The sequence below is a fragment of the Sebastes umbrosus genome, chromosome 23, assembly GCF_015220745.1.
Source record: "Sebastes umbrosus isolate fSebUmb1 chromosome 23, fSebUmb1.pri, whole genome shotgun sequence".
In the NCBI taxonomy this organism is placed as follows: Eukaryota; Metazoa; Chordata; class Actinopteri; order Perciformes; family Sebastidae; genus Sebastes; species Sebastes umbrosus.
Window position 1 is genome coordinate 1,344,550 of NC_051291.1, and position 27,741 is coordinate 1,372,290.

The following is a 27,741-nucleotide window of genomic DNA, read 5'->3' on the forward strand; positions in this document are numbered from 1 at the left end:
GTGTACTGTGTCTTTAAGTGACGTCACCGCTCTTCTCCCTCTGCTTGTTATTTTCTGCATGAAGATGGCGGTGGTTCCAGAGAGCAGAGTCTTGACGTTCAGCGTCTTTAAATGGAGCTCCTACTCCTCCACCTATCTACCAGAGTGAGTACAGCAACGCGTTAGTTCCCCCCGCAGTATGCATCTGGTTCTGCGGGTCTGAAGTGGTGTTTTTAATGTTTTAAATGCACCAACAGACCGACAGACAGACCGGCCTGGTAGCTCCGCTCTGCGAGCCGTTAGCGCTGTTAGCTGTTAGGAGCGCTCGATGTTTACACCGCTGTCGACCGGCGGGGATGTTTGCTAATGTTATGGAAGCGTTTTTGGTGAATTTATGTTCGTTAAAACAGCATTTAGATATTTATTTATTATTATTATTATTATTTATTTAGATATATATTCATTATTATTATAATTATTTATTTAGATATTTATTTATTTCTAATTTATTTAGATATTTATTTATCATTATTATTTATTTAGATATTTATTTATTATTAGTTAATTTAGATATTTATCTATCATTATTATTATTACTATTTATTTATTATTATTATAATTATTTATTTAGATATGTATTTATTGTTATTAATTTATTATTATTATTATTTATTTAGATATGTATTTATTATTAATTAGTTTAGATATTTATTTATCATTATTATTATTGTTTATTTAGATATTTATTTATCATTATTATTATTATTTATTTAGATATTTATTTATTATTAATTTATTTAGATATTTATCTATCATTATTATTATTACTATTTAGTTATTTATTATTATTATAATTATTTATTTAGATATGTATTTATTATTAATTTATTATTATTATTATTTATTTAGATATGTATTTATTATTAATTAGTTTAGATATTTATTCATCATTATTATTATTTATTTAGATATTTATTTGAACTTGTAGTAACCCACTAGTGTCATATAGGTGCGTTTAATACATTAGAGTGTGTCTCTGGTGCACCGCCCCTCCTGTTTAGCTGCTTTGTTTACGTCAATTTATATGTTATTCTCTTGAGAAGAGCTTATTTTTTTTATCAGCAACCTTCATTACTTCTTACTGTCATTAAATCAACAAATTAAGTACAATAAGTTGTCAAAACATGACCGTATTTTAGAGTTTGATTCAGTAATAATGCTGTCCGGCACACAACTAGGTGAAAAACGAGCGTCCCCTGTTAGCTCCAGAGCTAAAGGAGGTAGCTAGCATCAGCTAGCTGCTAGCTGCTATCCAACCTGCTTTAACAACAATATCTACCGGATACCTCATTAAACGACACGTCAACACTTTATAGATGATATTATACACATTAATACACTCTCTAAATGTTAGAATCTACTAGTGAAGTCGCTTTAAGAGCATTCAGACTAGATACAGGCTAGCTGTAGCTAATGTTAGCTAGCTGTTTGGTTTATTTATTTATTTATGTTTTGCACAATTTAAGACAATACAACATAACACTACATAATACAACATAACACAACATAATACAACATAACACAAACAAAAAATCATAATATACAACAACATAACACTAACAATAAATCATAAATCAATAATATACAGTTCAGGAAGAGGCAAAAAACCCACTGGGCTGATCTGAAGCCTCCACCTAGAGACAAGATATAATATAATATATATATTATATATATTATATATATATATAATATATATATATAATATATATATGACTACATAATAGTGATAACAAACAATTAGGACAAGATATATATATATATACATATATATATATATATAATAACAATACAGTAAATATATCAAATAATATTAATAACAATAATAATAATAATAATAATAATTAAATATAATAATAATAATAATAATTTGTTTATTTATTTTTTGCACAATTTAAGACCATACAACATAACAAACTAAAAAAATAACATTTACTGTTTTGTGACTGTCGAGCTAGAAGTTAGTTAGCTAAGTCAGTTAGTTATGGATGGATGGATAAAAAGGAAGGGGACCTGTTTATTTTGTTTATTTGCTTTACAAAATTTTAGACTACACAACAACAACAACAACAACAACAAAAAAAAAAGGAATAATATACAGTGCAGGAAGAGGCAAAACAAACCACTGGGCTGATCTGAAGCCTCCACCTAGAGACAAGATTAATATAAATAAATAATATGACTACATAATAGTGATAACAAACAATTAGGACAAGATTAATATAAAGAAATACTATAATTACATAATGGTGATAACAAACAATTAGGACAACATATAAATATAAAGAAATACTATAATTACATAATAGTGATAACAAACAATTAAAACAAGATATATATATATATATATATATATATATAAAGAAATAATATGACTAGTGATAAACAATTAGAACAAGATTAATATAAAGAAATAATATGACTACATAATAGTGATAAAAAACAATTAGGACAAAATATATATAATAACAACAATAACAATAAAATATATCAAAAAAGACAAGTGTGTGTTTTGCATGGAAGTTTATGGTTAGTGTTTGTGAGGAGGATATTGATTTAAATATCTATAAAGACTTCTTCAAACAACATTGGGAGTGGGAAAAAATAAAAAACATAAAACAGATACATGGACAACATGGGGAAAAGCAATTACAAGACAGCAATTAAGCTTACACTAACGTCACTGTAATAATTGACTCGTTGCACCTGCTGCTGTTAGCACAATCTAGCTGGATTACATAATGAGTAGTGATATGATTCCTTTACAGCAACATGTTATTCTGCTCTACACTTGTGATTCCTGTATCATAACTTTGATGGAGCATTGTCTGCTGTGTCTGCAGTATTTTGCAGCTGTGATGTTCCACAGGGATAAATAAACTCTTCCTTTCTCTGTGGGTGATGGTTTGTTTGTTTTTAGGAATATCTTGGTGGACAAACCTAATGATCAGTCTTCCAGGTGGTCTTCTGAGAGCAACTATCCTCCACAGGTAGGTCTGCTGCTGTCTACACAAACCGTCTCTTCACTTGACTTCCCTGGAGCTTGACATCAGGAAGGCTTGTTAGTTTATACTGTGGGTGTATGATATATAATTTAACACCATTCTTTTAGTCGCTGCCAGTTCCCACATCCCCCATGCTTTAAAGGGACTCCATGTAGGAATCAGAAATGACCTGTTAACAGTGACACCTGTGGCCGTTAAGTTAATGACAGTCGGCGTCTTGGTGACATCACCACGTTACAAAAGAACAGGAAAGGCAGGACTTCAAGCGAGGTGTTTCAGGCAGTTCAGGAACAGTGTTTCTGTGGGGGAGAGTAATTCCCTTTGGCGTAAACTTTGTAACCTTGCAGACCTTTTACATGCGCAAAAAACTATATAACACACTAAAGGAACAGGAATAAGTACAAAAGCATAATAGGTCCTCTTTAAGTTCTCATTTGATCAACAGAAACCAAGTCGGCGCCAGTTGACCTCACACATTTGTGGAACTGTGTCAGATTTGAGTTGTTGATTTGAGTTGTCGTGGGCTGCTGATTCAGACTGTATAGCAACTATGATCAGAGCCCATGCTGCAGACGGGCTAAAAGTTGTTTTAAGTGAGATAAGTAAAGCTCGGTCCAATGTGACGTTTACGTTGATGATGTAAGAGGATCAGCAGTTTTGAGTGAAGACATTATTTAATTACATTAATTACAATTTTGCTGTAGTAGGCAGTTTATCTACTGGCAGTGTGCTGGGGGAAAAGTCAGTTTCAATTAATGAATGGTTCATTAACATGGCTAAGATTTGATGATGAAATGGCCCTAACTGGTAGAGAGGCTTTCTCTGCTATGCGCTTTGAGAGCAGTACGCAGGTTTGAAGAGTCCGCATTCTTCAAACAAGGAAAAAAAGCTCTTTCTCATTGTGTCTCTTGAACTCATTGACCGACTACAGCAGCAGCAGCAGCTGCGGCAGGCAGACTTTGAGGTTAAATGTGAAAGTTTGTGTTGTATGACAAGAGGAAACGAAGCATTTCAAAACAATGGTTAACCACTCACCAGTCAGGTTGAGCACACTAGTCTCAAAAACTCTCACAGTATTTATGTAAAGTAAAGCAGCTGGGTGGTAGAACATAAGCAAACAAGACTCGGTCAAAACCGAAAATCTGGATTCACAGTATGTGAATTTGTGGCTAAATTGTTACACAAATAGTCAGTGGTCATGTCTATAATGTTACGAACAGTTTTTTCCACTTATGTTTGATTGAAAGACGACTTATGATGAAGCAAATGACATTCAGTAATTGTAAATGGTAACATTTACTAGTCAGTATATTATACATTTTATACAAGGTGAAAATGTATTAGCATGACATACAGTATGCAAGGTTAAAAGTATTTCAGTTTTTTATTAATACATGTGTATCAAAAGCATTCATCATATAAGTGGTGTATAACAATATATACATATGTCGCAAAAGTTTATCAGCGTTGAGATATTCCCGCTGTCATCACTGACGTTGTTGCTGCTACTTGTGTTAATGGAGCAGCTACAATGTTAGCATAGCCTGGCATTGATCGATCTGAACTCCGTTCAGAAAACAAGCATTTTAAAAGTTGTTTGCTTGGCGTCTTGTGGACAGACTTGACAAAGTATGAATTTGGTCTTTTTACAAATCGACATCATTATGTTGTTATTTCGGCATCATTTTGATCCGTTTATTGCAATTGAATCACAGCACGGTCTGTTTATTTTTGGTTCATACTGCAGTAGAGACATGTGGCTTGCAAGATACAGATACAGTATGTGAATACAGCTCGCCGCCGGGTGACGTTATGAACCCAAACACAACGGCGTTTGGTTTTCTGACACATCTGGGACTTCCACAACATGTACAAAGCAGCAACAGTGGTTATTTCTTCCATGGCTGATGGAGGAAATCGAGGCAAAAATGTCCTTTGCGCTTGGTGTGAATGCACAGTAACACAATACAAAGCACAACGTAACGTAACTTAAACGAACATAAACAATAGCACATGTACAACAACAGCACTATGTAATGATACATTGAACCGCTGACACGCTCCCCAGGAAACTTAAACACAGAACTGTTCTCCACCTTTTAATTTTTTGAAAGAGCAACGGCCAATCAGGAAACTCCAACAGTCGGCCAACCAATCCTGCAACTTCATCACTCAGTCGCTCACTCAGTGACAGACTTTTGCGTTTGTAGGGCAAAAACAAATATACAGTATGATTGTAGGGGTGGCCAAAACTTCTATGTACTGTATATCACAATAGATTGTTCTGTAATTCAACAAAGAAGTGGTTTTAAATAACCATACAGTACTTAATCACGTTTGATTATTTTCTTCTTTTATTTGTAACAAAGAGAAACTACTGCCTCACGTGAGACAACACTTGAGTTAAAAACAAAAGACTCAAAACAGTAAAACTAAAACAGGGTTAAGGGTCCATGTCAGTGGAGGTTCCTGGCTTCATTCATGAGGCCAGTAGTTGATGGGAAGAATGTGTTTTTGTGGCATGAAGCTTTTGGTCCTGATGGACCGCAGCCTGCAGAAGGGAGGGATTCAAAGAGTTTGTGTTCAGGGTGGGAGGGGCCGGCAACAATCTTTCCTGCCCGCCTCAGGGTCCTGGAGACGTACAGGGTCCTGGAGACGTACAGGGTCCTGGGGGGACGGCAGATTGCATCCGATCACCTTCTCAGCGGAGTGAATGATAATAATGGCTAATAAATTAAATCCTTTGAGTCATTTTTTCAAGCAGAAATTCTGGACATTCCTTTTAGTTCCAGCTCCTCAGTTGTAAGAATTGGCTGCATTTCCTTTGTCTTCATGACATCTTTGTGTTTTGGATTGTTGGTTGTCCAAAATTAGTAGTTTGAAGACGTCACTTCGGGGTTTTGGAAACTCTGATTGGACGTTGTTTCACTGTTTTTGGACATTTCACAGACCAAACAATACACTGATTTAATAAAACACACACACATGAATGAATACTTTGTTGTAGCTCTAATTGTTGTCTAATCTTGACTCATTCAGATGTTTCTTTCCCTATGATGTCCAGGCCCAAAGAGACTGTAGACGTCACTCAGAGACAGGACTTGGGTCTTTAAATCAGTGTCCAAAGTAGGAAAACACTGAGGCGGGACATCTAGGAAAGAACATGTTCACACAAATACAGTCATAATCTGTGAAAACAGCTTGTTTATATCTCATTGTTCACATGGGAACTCCCACTGTTGGCTCGCGTTCTGCGTATCAAAGCATTACAACACAGAAATCAAATGGATGCAATAGTTTGTTCCCTCCTCCACTAACCAATTAAACCAAAGTGTGTGCCAAAATTACAGGCAAGGCAACTATAAAATTATGTGTTGAACATATGAGTCATAACGGGAGCTCGACTGGAGGATCAGGCTGTACTAACACATATTGACTCATGACAAACTGGGGCGAAAGGACCAGATCAATGCCTGACTGGAGATTCAGGAGGCGGTAGAACTGCTTTCATTTTCTGTTGATTATAAAGGTTGACGGTGAAATTCATGTGGAAGCACTCATGAATGATATCAGTGTTCCATCCCAGATTAATATTGCTAAAGGCTCAGGATATGGATTGAAAGAATATGTGTGTCTTTAATGAAAACATTGAGGTTTGTTAAATGCTTTCCAGTGGCACATTGAATCAATGCTCCGGCCTAATGGCCACTGGTGATCCGTCATTAGCTGTCCCGGCTTGTTAGAGCTCTGGTGGCGTGTGGATGTGGCTCATAGATTGTATGTAACGCCACTTACCTGACGCAGTAGATTGACCCTCCTGCTGTAGTAATTTAGATAATGAGCAGATCTTCACAGCGGCTGGCCTGCCATAAGAAGCGGCAGTTTCCTGCAGTCCTCCGCTCACTTAATAGCATCATAACTCTGCTCTTTGCCTTCAGTCGATCTCACGTCTACTCTCCTCTCTCCTTTTTCTCCAGTTTTTAATCTTGAAGTTGGAAAGGCCGGCGATTGTTCAGAGCATCACCTTTGGGAAGTATGAGAAGACTCACGTGTGCAACCTGAAGAAGTTTAAAGTGTTTGGTGGGATGAGTGAAGAGAACATGACCGAGCTTTTGTCCAGGTGAGATGCCGCTGCTTTATGCCAGTCCTGTGTGATTATTATTCCAGTGTGAAATTACAGTTTGTTATCTTGTGAGAGAAACTGGGATTGTTTGAAGCTTGTTGGGGGTGACAGATTGGGGGCAATAAAGTACTTTAAAAATTCTATATTTTCGTGGTGGGCCATCAGCAACACAGCTATCCCTGGTGCAAAATATTACTAACTTTGGTATTTTTCTAATCTGAGCAATCTGAACAACAACAATCTGAGCCTGTCGATGAACTTTTAGTGGGACGTAACGTTACATTTGACGCTGCTCACTGCCCTCGCAGCTCGTTTTGCAGCTGCTGGTTGCAGCGTTCGCCCTCAATACTCAAACCAGTTTCTGAAATTGTTGTCCCCATTAGTCACATAAGTCCTGTTCAGACCTGGTATAAACATGCGTCCTCAGTGATCGGATCACAAGTGGACAGCTTTAAGTACAATTGTGAACACACTCAGGACGCATTTAGGATGCATTGAGATCGGATCTTTCAGACCACATTCAGTGGTGGTCTGGGCCACATATGACCTCATTCTGTTAGCAGTGTGTAGTGAATGTGTCCGGGGCCACATTAAGGACCGCCTACTCATCTGATGTCCCGCTGGGATCACCGCGCCCCTCAGGTGAATAAACAGGCAGACACGGGCGCTTGTCAGCATGGAAACTGCCTCTGTGCTCTACTGTATCCTGTCGGTACAACTGTATTTTATTAAAATATATCTTGTTTATAGGCTACATATCTACAGACTATCAGACTGGGAACAGGAAGTGCATTATTATCATACTGTCGGAGATGTGTTGGTGTTTTTGCGCGGAGCTAACACCAGGCCGCCCGCCTGCCCTCTGTCCTCCCCGGCTCTCTGGAGCTCTGTACCGCTGTTGTCTGGCAAAAGCAGCGGTGCCGGCGGCGCAAAGGTCCCCGGGGACCGTCGGCACAATAACCTTTTATTTTGATGTTAATAAAATGTACCAGAATCCAGGAATACGTAGGATATTACTACTGACATTCCTGTAGTATTACGTCACAACGTCTGCTGTATTAGCTGAGTGTTTACTGCGTGTTCATTTGCATATAGAGCGGGGAAGAGAGATCAGATCACAAGTGGTCACTGGAGACGCATGTGGAGACGCATTCTAATGCCAGGTGTGAACAGACGTACTTAAAGCTGTCCACTTATGATCCGACCACTGACGATGTATGTTCATACCAGGTCTGAGCAGGGCCTTAGACCCAAACACATGGGAAAATAGGGTCCAGGTTGAAATAAGTAACCTTTTAACGTGTCGTAATCTGGAGGAGAGAGTTGGATCGGTGCATCCCTAGTCGTGATTTGGTTTATATCTTGGTAGTGATGAGCAAAATGTGCAAGCCTTCTTCCAAGTTGACAGTTTTGTACAGAAATCTTTGGGCAAAATTGCAATCTTAAGCCAGAATTGGTTGAATTTTAATTAAATTCCTGGAAGAGCATGTGCACAAACTGAAACAGCGCAATCAGCACCACAAAATCCAGTTAATGGTCCAGTTTCCCTCCATCACCAGACTGCCTGTTAGTTAAAGAAGAGGACAGATCAGAGCTGCCGGCTGCCAAACTGCCAGATAACGTTTGGTTAATTGCCAGATTTGGACGAGTCTCCAAAATGCACCAGCATACGGAGGCAGTCGGCATCTCAACCTCAGTAATGTAATTTGTGAATCAGCTGAATCATCTCTTCTCCATTCTTTTCTCTTCCAGTGGCCTTAAGAATGACTACAACAAGGAAACGTTCACCTTAAAGCACAAGATCGATGAGCAGATGTTTCCCTGCAGATTTGTCAAAATAGGTGAGAGCTGATGTGGTTTTATCAAGAAGTCTGTGGTTTACAGAAGCACCTTAATCTGACCTTAGGTCTACGGATGTTTAGGAGGCCCTTTACAATATGTCACTGCAAGGTTAATTCAGAAACCCCACCGTCAATGGACACGACAAATATTGAATGGAGTGCCCTCCTAATCAGTTAACACAATATGAAACTAATCAATATAAGACAATACGTCAACAGTAAGTAATGACAAAGCCAGGTTATTGAGCCCAATACACCCAGCAGTAGACCCAGTAGTAGCCCCAGTAGCAGACCCAGTAGTAGCCCCAGTAGTAGCCCCAGTAGTAGCCCCAGTAGTAGCCCCAGTAGTAGCCCCACAGTAGCCCCAGTAGCAGACCCAGTAGCAGACCCAGTAGTAGTCTTCTCAATTAAAAACCTCCTGTACAAAAACCTTTATAAAGCCGGTTATGGTGTAAGGAAGTAGGCCGCAATCATCTTATTTCTATCATCTTCGTGTGCGTTGCTTTCCAGCTTCTAGGTGGTTAAAAATATTGGGTCTTTTTCCGTGTATGTTTGCCCATATGGAGTAATAGATATGATGTAAGAGAGCAGAATAAAATGTCCCCTGAGCTGTCGTAGTCTCACTTTCTCTGATGTGTAGTGCTGCTCGTGGTGCTGCTGATCATGCATCTGTCACGATGTCGCTGTTTTAGTCACTTCTAATTTATTTAATCTTTATTTAATGAGGCAGTCTCATTGAGATTAACAATCTCTTTTCCAAGAGAGACCCGAGAACAAGAAACATTCACAAGAACACAATCGGCAAAACTGAAACAACACAACACAATAAACGGGAATTAAACGGCTTTATATTCGTGGGAGATATATGGTATATGTTATTCTTATTAATAATAGGCTGCACTATCGGGGCACAATTAATTCGACTGAACCAAATATATATTTATTTTTTATTTTTTATTTTTTATTTATTATTTTTTAAGGTGCCTTTGATGGCTTCTGTTGGTCTTAGGATAAAGATGCATGGTGAACATGTCTGTGTTTTGACACCTTTGTTTTCCTCTCTTTCTCCATGTCTCTCAGTGCCTCTGATGTCTTGGGGTCCTAGTTTTAATTTCAGCATCTGGTACATCGAGCTGCACGGTATCGAAGATCCGGACGTGGTGCAGCCCTGCCTTAACTGGTACAGCAAGGTGAGTTACCCGATGGTAGCCTGGCGGTTAGAGAGACGTGGGCTCGGAACTGGAAGAGTGGATTACAGATTCAGCAGGCCTTCAATCTGTAATTGGATGGATTAAATCAGATGGCAGGAGAAGTAAACTTCTGCAACAAGTATGTCGTCAGCAGGACAACTAAGGATACAATCACACCTACAGATTCTGTGTGAAAACATTGAATTTGCCAACTTATTTACAAGTAAACCAGGGATTGTAAATGAAAGCAACACAGACAGATTTCTTTTTAAACATAGTAAAACCCGCTAAAAATACACGATTGGCTCCTTTCCCATTGCCAGTAGACGAGTATGTATTTCTGTTTTTTTTTTTCTAGCGTGTTACGTTGGACCAATGTCACAAACGCGTCGATAAATACCGGCGACTACTGCAGAGTTCCCGGGAATGAATGCTCATTGAAACCTTTCCCACTGAAGACAAGAGCCAGATGTTAGTGGGGTTATTGTCCAGTGGGAAAGGGGCTTTAGTGTCACCCAGGTTCAGATGGGACTGTTGTTGTCACCTTTGAGTGACCCACTCCAGGCATGTGTGGCTAACAGTTATGGGTTGTGTTTGTGGACTGATTTGAGCCTATCACTGGTCTATATATCTGTGTCCTCTCTCATTGTCCCCCTCGCAGTACAGAGAACAGGAAGCCATCCGCCTTTGCCTCAAGCACTTCCGACAGCATAACTACACAGAGGCCTTTGAGTCCCTGCAGAAGAAGACTCGGATAGCGCTGGAGCACCCGATGCTCACCCACCTGCACGACCGGCTGGTGCTGCAAGGAGACTTTGACGCCTGCGAGGAGCTCATAGACAAAGCTGTGAGAGGTATCGTACTCCGCCTGATGGATGACTTTTGGATCCTCAATTTCTGCCTGTTTCTGCTTGAGTTAATATCTGATCCTCTCCTCTCCTCGCCAGACGGTTTGTTTAACCAGTATATCAGCCAGCAGGAGTACAAGCCCAGGTGGAGTCAGATCATCCCGAAGTGCAACAAAGGTACAAGCGCCCAAGAAATCAGCCGAGATGACATGACAAGTGAGACCATCTATTCAAATATTTCCCGTCAAACATTTCAGCACACTGTGAAAGCTTTATGGCCTTGTTGCTAAAGCCACGCCCCCTCTGCTCCACCCACTCTACACCACCCCCCTCCCCCTCTCTATCTCTCCTCTGCGTCATCTCCCATCTCCCATCTCCCACGCTCACACACCATCCCTCCTTCCTCTCCTCTTTTGCAGGTGATGGCGACGACAACAGGCCGGGGATGAGGGGAGGACATCAAATGGTGATTGACGTCCAGACTGGTGAGACCCACGCAGCCAGTGTTATGACTTGGCTGTTTAACCGACACTCTGACTCATACCCTCCTACACAGACTCTATTACTGCTTAATGAAATTAACCCTCCCTCCCAGTCCCCTCCACTTCCTCCAGCCCTCCTCCTCCTCCTCCTCCTCCTCCTCCTTCTCCTCCTCCGCCTCTTCCAAAAGAACACAGCCCTGAGGGCATTTCTCTTCTAGGGACACATAAATCACGACTTGTTTTGATAGAGACACACAGCTATTGTTTTATTTCCTATATCTGCCGACGTCGTTGTTGGTGCCGTACTTTCCCCCGCTGGTCATCTGGAAATAAAAGCCTGCATTGTGTGTGTGAGAGAGAAAGAGTGATGCAGTGTCTGCAGCTCGTGTCGGAGGCATTGCATCCCTCTGGTCGGTGTCTCAGGCCGCACACACACTGACCTCTCTGTGTGTTTTGGTCGCAGTAGTCGATAGTAGAAGTTGATGCAGGAGATCCCAAATGATTTCTTTGTCACCGGTCCCGTCTCGTCCCGATCCCATTTCCTCCACTGGCAGTAATTATTTTACATTTTGATTGTGATGGAGCTTGACGAGGAACAGAGGGCCGTAATACAGAAACTTCTGAACTTGCAGATCCGATCTTAAAGGCGGGTCCGTCTGTGGTCTGATCCTTTTATTTTTAAATGGAAACGCTCACTCAGCCTTTTAACAAAGAGCAGTTTCCAAAGTAAGCTAAGCTATTCAATAATAATAATAATAATAATAGCACTAGCTGAGTCAACGTTACTGTAGCTGTGCCAAGTTTGGAAACAACTGAAAGGGTTGGTTTTGATTTTTTGAAGTGGGGTTGTATGTATACACTCACCGGCCACTTTATTAGGTACACCTTGCTAGTACTGGGTGGTCTTCATCTGCTTCAAGGTTGGACGTGTTGTGCGTTCAGAGATGGTATTCTGCATACCTTGGTTGTAACAAGTGGTTATTTGAGTTACTGTTGCCTTTCTATCATCTCCAACCACTCTGCCCATTCTCCTCTGACCTCTGACATCAACAAGGCATTTCCGTCCACACAACTGCCGCTCACTGGATATGTTCTCTTGTTCGGACCATTCTCTGTAAACCCTAGAGATGGTTGTGCGTGAAAATCCCAGTAGATCAGCAGTTTAATACTCAGACCAGCCCGTCTGGCACCAACAACCATGCCACGTTCAAAGTCACTTAAATCCCCTTTCTTCCCCATTCTGATGCTCGGTTTGAACTTCAGCAAGTCGTCTTCACCACGTCTAGATGACGTAATGCATTGAGCTGCTGCCATGTAATTGGCTGATTAGCTATTTGTGTTAACAAGCAATTGAACAGGTGTGCCTAATAAAGTGGCCGGTGAGTGTATACTCCCTTGTTCTGCGAGTGAATGAGATGAAATAATGTTTTTGTGAGTTGAGTCTGGTCTGGTCTTGAAGGCCGCGATAGAACTTCTTCAGTTCCCCGAAGAACGGGCTTTCTGACGGGGAACTGAAGAAGTTATATCGCGGCCTTCAAGACCAGACCAGACTCCATTCTCAAAAACGAACATTTTACCTCGAGGAACACAAGGAGGTGCTGGTCTACCGCTGCATCGATCAGTTAGTTAGTTAGTTTGTGTTATTGTGTGACATTATTGTGTGAAATCGGAAATAGGAACGCAGTGGTTAGTTCAGACAAGCTACAGCTTTACCTCAGTAGCTACACATACTGTATGGTCACAGAATCCTCAAGGATGAGCTTGATCCAGACACCCTTTCAAACACGACAGCACACATTCGTACAAAAACTTCAATATTAAACTGATTAAAAGTGCAATACATTTTACTGATCCTCATCCCAAGACCTATTGTTGATCATTACCAGTGACTCATCGAGTACTTTCTGGCTTTCACAACTCTTTTTTTCTGGCCCATTCTTCTGTGTTTTGGAATCGTAGCAGTCATGGCACAGTTTTATTTCCTCCTACACAAGTCTCTGATACAATCACAACTTCACACGGCTCCCATGTGCCCGAGCTGCAGCGGCCCGTATTTGACCTGAACGATGTTTTCACAGCAGAGACGAGCCGGTTTATTAATAAGAGACACAAAAGAGGTACTGTAGTATATCACAGTACATCAAATGTCTCGTTACACCACGTCCTCTTTTGCAACTTCCTCGTCACTGAGGAGTTCCCGAGCGTGTTAAGAGAATAGTTATGTCGACGCCGACCCGACCGACACGTCTAGAAACAATACAAAAACACATCTATCCCTACAGAAAGGAATCAGCACTTGTCAGTGATCACCATCATCCCTCCACTTGTGTTATGGTCATTGTTAGCTTTTTGTCACATTTGTATATTAAAATGTTAATTAGTGCTTGACTAACATAACATTCCCAAAATCTCTTATTGTCTCACACATTAGGTCTGTTTTCATTCAGCTTTTGAAATGTGCGTATGCGAGTAAAAGGATTTGCAGTGTGTGTCTTTAACCTACAGTATGTAGGAGTTTACATAAAAACGCTGCCAGCTGGATCTTGCATGTCACGCGTCTCTTTGTTGACAAATTTGTCTGTAAAAAAAACTGACTCCGGCTCACCTTGGGGAGTTTTAAATACTTTCTGAAAGCACAACCTTAATGTGATTATTCACAGCTAACGGAGTGTGTGAGTAGGGTTTTTCTACTGATGGATGCTTGAGTTTAGCCGGCTGAAGACAGGCGGTGCTTTCCAAAGCAGAATGTACATAACAAAGAGGAGGTTTAATGTTTTAATGTCCCCCCACAGAGACTGTCTACCTGTTCGGGGGCTGGGACGGCACACAGGACCTGGCCGACTTCTGGGCTTACAGTGTTCAGGAGAACCAGTGGGCCTGCATCTCCAGAGACACGGAGAAAGAGGTGAGTGGCTCACAGAACATTTAGTCCAAAAGACACTTAATACATACCAGATATATTTCTGTATAGGATTGACATGACCTTTCATGGTTCTAGTGTTTTGAGCATGCAATTGTTTTTATTGTTATATTTTGTTAAAGAAGCCAGATGGCATTGACGGTACAGCCCTTTTGTTCTCTTCTTTAAACGTTGACTGCTCAAGACTAGCTATCTCTTTAAGACTCTAATATGTCCATTTAACATGTGTGCATGTCTGCCTCCCGTGTACCGATCAGAGCGGTCCGAGCGCTCGCTCGTGCCACAAGATGTGCATCGACTCCCAGCGGCGTCAGATCTACACGCTGGGCCGCTACCTGGACTCCAGCGTCAGGAACAGCAAGTCTCTGAAGAGCGACTTCTACCGCTACGACATCGATGCTAACACCTGGACGCTACTCAGCGAGGACACCTCAGCTGACGGAGGACCGAAGCTGGTGTTTGACCACCAGGTAGCTGGAATCGGTCTCTTTTATTTCTTTTTACACACCAGCTGAATATTTCCCATCAGATCTCATGAGAAGCTTAAATTTGCAATGTGGCCGATGTGATTGAGACGTCTCTAATCCTCCCACACATATGGTGGGAATCAGAAACTCACTTCACTCACACTTCCTGTTTCCTTCATCTCTTGTCTTCTTCCTCCAGATGTGCATGGACTCGGAGAAGCACATGATCTACACATTCGGCGGTCGGATCCTGACGTGTAACGGCACCGTGGAGGACAGCCGGACGTCCGAGCCTCAGTTCAGCGGACTGTACGCCTACCACTGCCAGGCCGGAACGTGGAGCCTCCTGCGGGAAGACTCGTGTAACGCCGGGCCGGAAGACGTCCAGTCCCGCATCGGCCACTGCATGCTCTTCCACACTGTGAGTCGTATATATATATATATATATATATATATATATACACGTTTTGGGTTTTGGGATCAAATTAAAAAGATACTGTTAGCGTGAGTGCTAATCATTATTTCTGTGTGTCTCCATTTCTTGTCTCTTTGTCTCCTGAACCTCTTCTCCTCTAACAGAGAAACCGCTGTCTGTACGTGTTTGGAGGTCAGAGGTCAAAGACGTACCTCAATGATTTCTTCAGCTACGATGTGGACGGAGACCACGTAGAGATCATATCTGACGGCACCAAGAAGGACTCGGGCATGGGTAAGCACAGATCTTTTACTTTATTAAATGTAGTAATAAGTATAAACATACTCAAGGCGTGCTGCGGCGCGCTGCACATTGGTGGAAGGGACAGAAGTGTGCTTGACATGCAAGGAAGGTCGATCATGAGTCAGATGATTATCGTTAATCTGCATCTCTAATACTTCCTGTAACCTTCATGCTTGGTTAGTGCGTTGGTATCTTATCAGAGCAGTGTAATATAATGAGAGGAAATGCCAAAGCAGCAAACATGGTGTACACCAAGTCACTGGCAATGTGCTCCCTCCATCTCTGTGTGGCTTCTCTGCCTCTGTGTGTGAGAATCTCTGCTTCAAAAGCTCCGGCAGCAGCAGCAGTCAGACACTTCCTGCCTCGGACAGACTGATTGACTGTGATCTCAGCTCCACCTCAATCCCAGTATAAATAGACCTCTTGTCTGCCGACCGCTCACCTCTGTCCTAGCCAGAGCCAGGCGGCGGCGGGTAGAGAGAGAGAGGGAGAGAGAGAGAGAGAGAGAGAGAGAGAGAGAGAATCTGTCTGTAGTGATAATACAAGAGAGAGAGAGAGAGAGAGAAAATTGAAAAATCCAAACGGGTGCGCTAGTGAAACGGAGCAAGAAAGAACAGAACGTGTCTTGGCAGGAAGGAAGCAGAAAGCACAAACAGTTCTCTCTTCTTCCTCTCTCTCTGTGTGCGTGTCATAATCAGTCTCACATGTTGATGTGTGCCGTGGATCGGCGCCGCAGCAGCATCTCGCCGCGCCGCTCTGCCATGTGCTGACCTCGAACCCCTCGGCTGGGAGTTTCAGTCAGATTATTTAGTTGATATCACTGTTATTAATTCAATGTTGTGTGTGTGTGTGTGTGTCCACCTAGTGGCAGCACAGTGTGACAGCCTCAGTTACCTCTACATTGAACATAATATTACTGTTGATGAATCACAGCAGGCTGGGCTTGGCAGTACTTTTGCTCAGCTATGTTTTCTTCCTGCGTTATGTAAGGGGTCAATGTCTTAAAATAGACCTGGCGGAGGTCTCTCATCGCCCTGAAGGGGTTTATTTCACAACTAGAATGGCACTCGGAGAGCGCAGACCTCCACAAAGGTGCGTGACTTTAAAAACAGATCACAACTCACAGGTCTCCGCCAGGTTGTGCGGAGGTCCGGGTAAGCGACAGTTAACGTCTTTGGATTGCCGATGTGTGCTCGGCCTCTGCAGTATGACGTCAGGTTGCGTTTCTCCAAAAGTTGACTCTGTTTCTACTTTTCCGCTACTGTGGCCGCCGCAGCCCAAACACACTAACTTGTTCTTGTAACTAATTCTAAATGCGTTTTCACCACACCGCCTGATCTGGTGTGAATGCAGCCTGACTGACTAAAGCCCGGTTTCCACCAAAAGGTTCCTTCAGCCCGCTGTTGTCTGCGTTTCCACCGCGGTGTACAACCTGTGAAGATTAGGCAAATTAGTCCGCTCACTGTATGAAAAAGCATCAAGACGTGACGAGGGCTGCTGGACACCCTGGGTTAAAATGTTTTGTCTCACTGCGACGATATTTACTGCTGCATATATTCAGACGAGCATTGGATGTAATGAATGAAATGAAACTAAGAGCGTCTGTCTCCACAGTAAATCATCTGTTGAGTGTTTGATAGTTATTTATTTGTATAAAATGTCCCCAGAACTTGATTTAGACCCTGGTCCAATCAAGAAGTTCTTAATTCTGGGGGGAAAGTTCCTGCTGTGGAAACAGGGCTCAAGTTTAATTGTATAGAAACGCATCGATACAACCAGTATTGGACAAAATAATTGCAGCATGAGCCCTAACATGCACCTGATGAACTGATTTGCCACCCATGTCGTTTCTGTTGGTGCTGTGATCCACCCGCAGCAGGTCTGTGTGTCGCATTTTGTCCATCGCGGTGGGTTGAATTTGCATGCTGTTCACTCTCCGTCTCTGGCGGGCCTTGTTGCCATGGCACCGTGTTCCTGTGTTATTCTTTACTTTTTTTAAACTGAAGGAAGGGAGAAGGAAGTTTTTATTATTAATGGCGCTCGTCTGATTTCCTCCTCTCTGCTAACAAGAACTACTGAGCTGAGTAACTTCTAAACATCATCATGTTCTTATCTCAGCTGAGTCAGATCTGCTGCTGGAGGAGCAAATGTTTTTTTTATTTCTGAGTTTATTCATCCTCATTTGTTCGTTTGTTTGTTTGTTTGTTTGTTTGTGCCGCCACAGTGCCGATGACGGGCTTCACCCAGAGAGCCACCATCGACCCGGAGCTCAACGAGATCCACGTCCTGTCGGGCCTCAGCAAAGACAAGGACAAACGCGAGGAGAACGTCCGCAACTCTTTCTGGATCTACGACATCGCCCGCAACAACTGGTAGGAGAGAGGATGACGAATCAACACAAACACACGCACACACACACACAAACACACACAAACACTCTGTGATCATTACCGCAGCCACGAGGAGAGAGAGAGAGAGAGAGAACAGGAAATACTTTCACACACAGCAGCTCTTTGTAGCCTAGATCTTCACCACAGTAGATAACCGAGAGCGCGCATGCAAAACAACATGTGTGCATGTACTGTATGTGCACGTCATGTTTGGATGAGTGTTGGTGAAAGAACAGGCTGCAGCCCTCACTGTTCCAGTACGGTGATTTTCAGTAGCTGTTCTTGTACTCCGTGTCCAGTGAAATGAGTCAATGACACACCTGCAGCATCATGTGGACGTGTGAAAAAGCTGTTGAGCTTTTCCTTGACGGTTTCATGAAGTGTTTATAGTCACTAATGTAAATCAGCTTCCTCCTCCTTCATTTCCCTGTGTGTGTGTGTGTGTGTGTGTTGGTGTTTAGGTCGTGTGTGTATAAGAACGACCAGGCGGTGAAAGAAAACCCGAGCAAGGCTCTGCAGGAGGAGGAGCCGTGTCCACGCTTCGCACACCAGCTGGTCTATGATGAGATGCACAAGGTAACACACACACACACACACACACACACACACTCACTCACACTCTTATTTAGTGCGCTATCACACATAATTTCATGACAAAAACACTCAAATAGTAACACTCCAGGACACTTTGTGAAGGCGAGCTGCAGCTCAGCTTTTTCAAATATTGTATTCATGCTAACATCGAGTTAGCACGTCTCCTCGTGAGCTGTTGATTCACACACCTGGCTCTGTCCTGTTAGTTATAATCATTAGTTGCAGCCCTAAAAATAACTCTGGATTTCAGCTATTAGTGCGTTTTACAACTTTTAGGAGCTAATGCTATAAATAGGGGCTAAGTGTGTATTTCCTGCGTTGTTCCAGGTGCATTACTTGTTTGGTGGAAACCCCGGGAAGTCTTGTTCTCCCAAGATGCGCCTGGACGACTTCTGGTCCCTCAAATTGTGTCGGCCCTCCAAGGAGTACCTGCTGCGCCACTGCAGATACCTCATCAGGAAATACAGGTCTGTAGCAGCACAGCAGCCACCGCTACATCACCACTTCATCACCACTCCATCACACGGGCTGCCTTTTATCGATGCATGCACTGGTAGGAGTGTCAATACTGACGCTAGTAAACAGATGGAGTGTTGGCCAGGAGTGACCAATTCACATTAAATGATTAATCTATGTCTTTTATCATTTAACCCTTTAAAAACTAAATTATAATCTTTTAGCTTAGGTTGTACAGATTTTAGGGATACCAATGTAGGCACTGGCCTGGACCGTTCAAAGGGTTAAAACAGTGTTGGTGCATGGACTGATTTGAAGTTACAGCCTCATGTTGCCTTGCATCCTCAGCCTGTTTAGTGAAGAGTTCTAATGAGGACGGAAGCTGCCAAAATAAAAAACAAATTTTTTTGCAAAAATAATTAATTAATTAATTAATAAATAAATAAATGACTCGGATTTATAAATAAATAAATATGTCATTCAATAATAATAAAAACAAAATTGCAAAAACTGCACTACTGAGCTGTGTGATTAGTTCTGCTTTGCTGCCATCTAGTGTTCATCCCGTGTGACTGCAGCCCACACTGAGTGCACGTGATGTTCACCACCAGTGTGTTTTGATTGGCCAGGTTTGAGGAGAAAGCCCAGTCGGAGCCGCTGAGTGCGCTAAAATACCTGCAGAACGACCTTTCACTGACGGTGGACCACACGGACCCCGACGAGACCAAAGAGGTACTGGAGTCCTCTGTACTTTCTTGTGTTCAATATTAGTTTGGTTTTCAGGAGAAGGTAGAGAAAATAAACCAGAAACAAAAATGTAGAGATGAAAAGAAGAAGAAGGAGAATCGGAGGGATAGGTGTAGAATGAGTGACGGTACACGAGAGGTTAATAGAGACAGAGAAAATGTGAATTATGCAGAAGTCTCATTACTTTTGGATCCGGAGCTGTAATTTGTAACCTCCATGTGTCCAGATGTATGTGTGATCAGAAGGTATATTCTGCCCTCATTTGTATGCTGAAGGTTCCAGCAGCACCTGCTGCTGCAGCTTCATCTGCTGCGTCTGTCTGCCTGTTTGTTCAGAACTCTGTTTGTCCAACGTTGAAGTGACTCAGACGCTCGTGTTGTGTTTCAGTTCCAGCTCCTGCCCTCGGCTCTCTTCAAGTCTAGCTCTGACTTCATCCCTCTGGGTAAGAACCTCATCTCTGTTCATACAATACCAGTGTAAATTCTCAATACTCAACTCGATACCATGGTAAAAACAGAAAAACAAACTCCTTTATTACCGTTTGCATGCTGTGTTTTTGCAAATGTATCACTAATCCCTGATGATCCACCTCAGGTTTCTCACTAAAAACTACATTTTACAAGATTACATTTGAACACATCACAATAACGTCTAGGGGCGTCACGATTTCGATTCTATATCGGAAATCAATTGAAATTAGCTTCCAATCTCGACCATCGAAATCAAACATTTCTCTGTCCGCCCCCTCCGCGTACTCGCTCGCATCCAAAGGTAAAATACAGCTGAAAATACACCCATTGTTAAAACTATACAACATACGTCACCATGTTCTGACACATTACAAACACTAACTAAAGTAACATTTGCAAACTTAAACTACTCAGTCCAGAGCTCCTATCTTTCTTACGCCCGACGCAAACCGGTGCACAGCGCAACTGTCATTGCTAGTTTCAGACCAACGCAGTTGTCATTTTCACGCCCAGCGCCCACGTTGTGTAAGTAGTGAATGTACTTGTGCCCATCTGTGCGCCCATGATGGTCTTAAAATGAGATGTGGTCAGCTCCGGCCAATCTCACGTTTCATAGTCCCCTCACTCACGAACAAGACCCCCGAGGTACTTGAACTCCTTCCCTTGGTGGTAAGGACTCATTCCCTACCCGGAGTAGGCAGTAAATGACAATAAAACCGTATTTTGAACACTTTCTAAATAAAAAGAGAGTTCAGTTCCTCTTTTTTAAAGAAGAATTAGAAAGTGTAAATGACCGTTGTCGGGGAATAAAACCAACGACCTGTTGATCTTCACAAATCAAGACTCCATAGTCAAACAATGGCATGTTTAAATCGAATCGCATCGTGACTGGCTGCGTCCTTTTTCCTGTTCCTTTGAGTTAATGGAACTCCTCCTCGCCTCCATAAACATGATGAAAGTTCTTTGACGTCTCCTGTCTGCTTCTCTCAGGTTTCTCAGACGTCGACCAGACGTACGCTCAGCGGACGCAGCTCTTCGACACGCTCGTCAACTTCTTCCCAGACAGCATGACTCCGCCCAAGGGCAACCTGGTAGACCTCATCACGCTCTAGCCCCTCCGTGCACCTGATGGGACTGGGGGAGACAGAGACCAGTTATTTTTCTATTCCTGAACCCTTCCGGTGGGATTACACGACATCTGGAACTCTCCATCACGCTGACCTCCTCCTGCTGCTGCCACAGTCTGCCGGTGAGGGTCAGAAACACACACATTAACAACACTGTGGTATTCGGATACGAGCGGAACTCCACGACCTGAGGTGTGTTTTTCTTTTCCCGAGATATCCGTTTGGTTTTTGTTTTTTTCTTCCTTGCTGATGAAGATCTCTTCAAAGCCCTTCGAAACTCTGCCAAACATCGCTCGTGTTTTTTTCATCTTCACTCCCCAGAAACGTTACGGCCAAAAAAGAGGATTTGTTTTCATAAATTCCCCCGCTTGTTAATATATTTGAAGACCGGACTGTGCGACCACGATACAGGAAACAACTTCACTCTCCAAAGCTACGAGCTCTTCTGTTCTTTTGGGGAACATCTCCTGCAAAATCTGACGTAAAACTTTTGATTTTGATGATTTAGTTAGCTTTTCTGCAACACATGCACCTTTTTTTATGATCGTGACGGCCATGCGGAGGCATAAAAACAATTTAATAGTGTTGTAGAAACAATAGAGGAATGATTCTATGAGATAAAGTTTAATATATATAGATATATATATATATATGTATACCTTTTCTATTGGTTTGGGTTGTTACGCCTGTAAAACTGGCTGGTAAATTAGCATTTACTGCAGGAGACACAAGGTGAAGTTTTTTCCTCATTAGTTAATGAAGTGGTTAAATTATGTACAGAATATGTAAATATACATATAGGAATTGTTTGGGATTGAACAGATTCGTGTTCTTTCTTGTTCCTCTTTATCAAAACGTCAGGGTCCACCTACAGTACGGAAACCTTCTGGCTCTACATTGAATACTCGTTCTACTTATTGGGAAGAATTTAAAGCAGTTGGTGTGCGATTGTGAATGAAGTGCTAGTGCCAGTTTGACAATTACGCTTCTACTACACTGGGAACAACAGGAGCGCGTGGCGGCGGTGACGGCTGCGTGATTCACGCATCGGGTGTTCACACCAGCTGCATTTCAGCTGCGTTTCTGCTGCTGTCAGCTCTTTCTTTCTAAACGGAGTTTGCCTTTCATAATGGCCATTTCATTTCATTTATAAATGTAATTTATATTTATTTCAGACAGAGAAAGGTTAAGAAACGTGTGGTTATTTGTAAATAATGGTAATAATCCACAACTAAAACTCCGTACTATATTCATTCATGGAGCTCTCCAAGTCACTGCATGTTCTACAACACTGTCCGGCACATATTTCAGAATTAAAGCCTCGTGTTAACAAATGAAAGAATTCTGTCCACAGAAAAAAAATGCTTGGGGGCTTTTATTTTGAAATGAAAGCAGGATGTGTTGATTTAAAAACAAGTCTTTACTTTTTTTACTTTACTTTTTTACAGATATAGACATTGAAACTGTAGTAATGTTGCTGGTATGATGTCAATATACAGTCAATAGATCACCTTCACTGTCTGTTGTTGTTGTGAACCGCGCGGCTCGCGTCAAAAATAGGCGAAACCTTGAATCTCTAGAAGAGACGAAGCTGCTCTGACCTGTTAACACGGACGCTGAAATAACAGATAACGCAGCCGTCACGCGCTGCTGACGTTCCCAGTGTGGACGAGGCTTTAGAGTGGGCATTTTATGTCATTGTGTGTTGAGAGGATGGTCTTTCAGTGTGATGAAATAGTTGGTTCAATCTTTCTTCACTTTATTCTCCCTAAAGAAAATCCTAAATGTCGACCGCAGGATTAAAGGGATGGTTCAGGTGCTTTTGAAGTGGGGTTGTATGAGGTTCTTCTCTATAGTCAAGTGTCAAACCGGTTTGATATTAAGCCACAACACTGGACCGGACCGTGATACCGAATTTTAACCACTAGATGTCGCACTTGACTCAGCAGCAGCTTGTCACAAAATGAGCTAGTCCAGCTTAAGTGAGTCCCTGGGTATATGGCAACTTGACTATCCGGAATTAACATTAGAGATATCCACAATTACATGATGACTAGTTGTAATTACATTATGACGAGTCAGAAATCTTATTCCAGATATCTGTAACGTCATTGTGACTAGTCAAAACAGGAGGAAAGGAGTTGGACCCCTTTCCGACGGTGGAACTGAAGCCGTTATATCTCTGCTCTCTTCAAAGCAACCAGACTCCATTAACAAAAACAGCAATTTTAACTCGCAGAACGCGGGAGTTGCTGGTTTACTGCCGCTTCCTCGATCAGTTAGTTTGTTGATGTTATTGTGTGACTTTGGTGAAACCGAACTAAAACATCACACGATACCACAAACACACAAACGACCCGATCGAGGCAGCGGTAGCAGACCAGCAACTCCCTTGTTCTGTGAGGTAAAATGACTGTTTTTGTCAATGGAGTCTGGTGGCTTTGAAGAGGGCAGAGATAACGGCTTCATTTCCAAACGGAACGGGCCGTCTGAGGTAAAGTAAAGCGGTGAAAATATTCTAAATAAAGCCAATAAAGCAGTACATTACTTTGCTGGTACTCCTGTAATAAACTGACTATGGAGACGTTCTTCATACAACCCCACTGAGAAACATCCCAACTATCCCTTTAAGCACCTAGTAATGTAAACACTTGTCAGGTATTATACACTTATACCGTGGCCATCTTTTTATATTTCTGATAGTGACAACATGACGCTTGATTTACTCACATAGGAGGAATGTGAAATTGCTGATTTGAAGTTCAACTGTGGTAAAAGAAGAGGCCAGTTTTAAGCAAGTTCTATTATGTATGAATGAACACAAGTGTTTAGTTTAAAAAGTTTACCTCTGCTGTCACCAAATCATTACTGGGGATGTCGGGCTCCATCTTCTATCGGTGCTTACTGCTCACTCCAAGTCCCACTCACTCCTCATTCACCGTCTTCCACGACGTCTCAGTCGGTCGGACGCTAACGGATTGTTTTGATCGCTAACAAACATCCCATATCGTCAATCAACAACATGATTGTCTCTCTCCCAGTCCGACATTTATTCTAACAACAAACTGTGACGCATCAGAACACTACCCGTTGTCCCACATGGCACATCCGCTATACGACTGTTAACCACAACGTGTACATAATTAGTGCGTAATGTACAGGATCGGTCCTTTTATCTACGAGCTTGAAGAACGTTGAAGACGACAGGGCTGAAGATGGTTTGTCAGTTTAATGGTGAATTTAAAAAATCTTGTCTTTCATATTTAACACTATTTTCACAAAGGCTAAATCAGACTTTATGATCAGACGTCAACTAGTTAACAGTCCCTCTTTATTGGACAATGATTTATGCTCTTATTTTGAAATTAAAAGGGCCATACTGGTGTGTATGGTCCTTAAAGGGTCAGATATAAAGCTTGGATTGGAATCGTTTGATGCTTTTACATTGAATGCACTTAACTTGGAATCTGTATCTGGTGAATTCAGTCAAGATGCTTCAATTCCTCACTTGCTTTGCTCTGCTTTTTAAATTCATAATGTGCGTATTTACAGTACAACAGAGAGCTTTTCATTAAGTGCACTGTAGTATGAAATGTAAAAAAAAAAAAACCCTCGGGGTGCTGTTTACTGTGATTGTGGGTGCTCTGCTACTGCACCCATCATCACTGGAAATCATCACTGCGGGTGCGTTTCACTGACACTGGAACAGAGGAGTTATTTCATGTTAGTTCACACAGTTGAGTGACAAGTAGCCGGTCACTCAGGCAACATTCGATTCCCATAATTCATCCGTGTAGGAGATTGAAACCTATTATAGTTTAGGTGTTGCTTGAATAGCACTCCTAATATTGGGTTCGTTTTTTATGCGTGAGGATGGAGGATGGAGTCGCACAGCAGTTCGTGAAAAAGTCACGAAATTTAATATATTGATTCGTACATGGACACGAATTTCACATTTTCTTTGTGATGTTCAGCACAAAATCAGTTTGTATGTAATCCACGTTATCGTGAACCGGGAAGTATAAAGAGCAGCGAACGCCACGTAGAGAGGAGGTCGGGGTGGATGGGTCGGTCAAAAACACACAGGACCGCTGTTCGTGTCCCGCGTGAAACCAGAAGTCAAAGCTGATTTATTTGTCACGTAACTTCCATACTTAAGTTACGCCACTTCCAGTGTTATTTTAACCCAAACCGCGATCTTTTCCTAAACCTAACTAAGTATTTTTTGTCACATATCTTCCGTACTTAAATTACAGCACGTCTGGACCACTAAAGCTAACTAAGTAGTTTTATTTTGAAAAGACTGGAGTGGAAATTGACACGTGCGTCACGCGTTTCTGGACATTCGTAGGAAAACGCGCGAAAAATACGTTGTTGAAAGTCGTTGCTGAGCGTCACAGAAAAATAAAAATTTGCGTCTATGTCCACGAATCAAATAGATTAAATCACGTGACTTATCTCACAAGCTGCTGTGAGACCGCGTCGGTCTGTTCATGTACGTTTGACTCGTGTTTCTGCAGCCCTGATACCGACTAAATGGAAACAGATCGGTGATGTAGAAAATTGAAAAGACACCAGAGAAAAAGCAGAATGCTATGCGAGGGATTATTTATGATATTTTGACAACATTTAAGACTCATCATGCTTGCAGTAGAATTTATTTTGTGCCAGAAGAAAACTGTGTTTAAAAAAAACGACTAATTGAAAAGCACCTTTGTAAAGAAAAAAAAAAAAAATGCCAAATACTACTTTTCTTTTTGCTATTTTAGGGTAAATCTCCGTCACACAACTATGTCTGATGGACGGGATGTTATTTTTTAATTCTCTTTCTTTTGTTCTTGCCCTTCTCTCGACCCCCGGGGGGGTCTCAGGAGATTTAAAGGCCGGTACTCTCAGATCAGTGAGCACTACTACTGTGGATAACAGTGAATGTGTAGAAAGCCTTGTAGTATTTGCATTGTATGTAATGTATATAATGAATAAAGATTGTATTTTGTTCAGGTTTTCTTAACTGCCGTCTCTGTGGTGTGTCAGCTGGACAGAACGGGAGAACTCTACAGAACCAAAGTGGGAAAAAAAAGACCGCCTTTATTTCGCAAATCTGAACAGGTAGAACAACATGACCGCCGAGGCGGTCGACAATTTACAGCTTCCAGTGTGTCAGACCCCTGCTGTTCGCCTTCAAGCAGCAAACAAACCATAAATACATCAAATACGGGTAACAGACTTTGGTGAAAATATCACAGCTATAATAAAAAAGTGAAACACACAAACACAATAAAAAACAAACAAACGGTGGAGTGGAGTGCCCAAGGTGATGGATTCACTTGTATATAAGTACATACATATATATATATTAACTTCTTAATGGGTTTAAAAGGAAGTAAATTATTAAACTGAACAAAATCCAAAATGAAATTCTGCTGTGAGGGTTTTAATATCAAGTCAGACATCTTAAAGGTCCGATATCGTGCTCATGTTCAGGTTCATACTTGTATTTTGTGTTTCTACTAGAACATGTTTACATGCTGTAATGTTAAAAAAAAACATGTATTTTCCTCATACTGTCAGCCTGAATATACCTGTATTCACCCTCTGTCTGAAACGCTCCGTTTTAGTGCATTTCAACGGAATTGCGTTGCTAGGCAACAGCTTGGGTCCATGTTTACTTCCTGTCAGCTGATGTTATTTACATCCACTGCAACCAGGAAATAAACTGGGACACATTTAGAATGTTTACATTTAAAACTGTGAAATGGTCTAAATATTGTATATTTGTGACATCACAAATGGATTTGTCACAAAACGGCTTGTTTCAAACGCACTTCTGAATACGGGCTGTGTTATTTCTCCGTTGATTGAACATTTTGATACTTTCACAGTATTTATATATATATATAACCTAAACCTGCTTTATAATATAAAATACATGAAAATCTCACTTTATACAATATGGGACCTTTAACATGTCAGATGACTCCACCCGTCCAGCAACAGTGATAAAAACAGCAACTATTTACAGCGTTCGCTTCAGTTTTTTAAAGCAAATTCAGCATCAGTCCAGTATTATTCTATTTAATAACAATATTTGATTAATTGATTGTTGAGTCAGCATCTTTTTGTGATATCATGTTATACATCAATCAGCCATAACATTAAGACCGCTGACAGGTGAAGTGAATAACATGGATTATCTGGTTACCATGGCACCTGGCAGTGGGGGGGGGGGGGGGGGGGGTGGGGTGGGGAGGAGGGGGATATATTAGACAGCAAGTGAACATTTTAAACTTTGTGTTGGAAGCAGAAGAAATGGTCCAGCGTAAGGAT

At 41.7% G+C, this 27,741-nt stretch overlaps 1 protein-coding gene across 1 annotated transcript; it reads left to right on the forward strand.

Annotated features, from left to right (window-relative positions):
• On the forward strand, positions 1–26,425 carry mkln1 (muskelin 1, intracellular mediator containing kelch motifs). Its single transcript, XM_037759835.1, has 19 exons — positions 1–144; positions 2,957–3,026; positions 7,019–7,161; positions 8,917–9,005; positions 10,086–10,195; positions 10,857–11,049; positions 11,143–11,259; positions 11,463–11,528; positions 14,318–14,430; positions 14,703–14,915; positions 15,112–15,333; positions 15,492–15,621; positions 17,855–18,002; positions 18,482–18,596; positions 18,942–19,081; positions 19,700–19,802; positions 20,205–20,259; positions 21,278–21,536; positions 26,184–26,425. Exons 1-18 carry the CDS (start codon positions 59–61, stop codon positions 21,397–21,399), a joined length of 2,235 nt encoding a protein of 744 aa, XP_037615763.1. The 5' UTR covers positions 1–58; the 3' UTR covers positions 21,400–21,536; positions 26,184–26,425.
• The last annotated feature ends 1,316 nt before the right edge of the window (positions 26,426–27,741 follow it).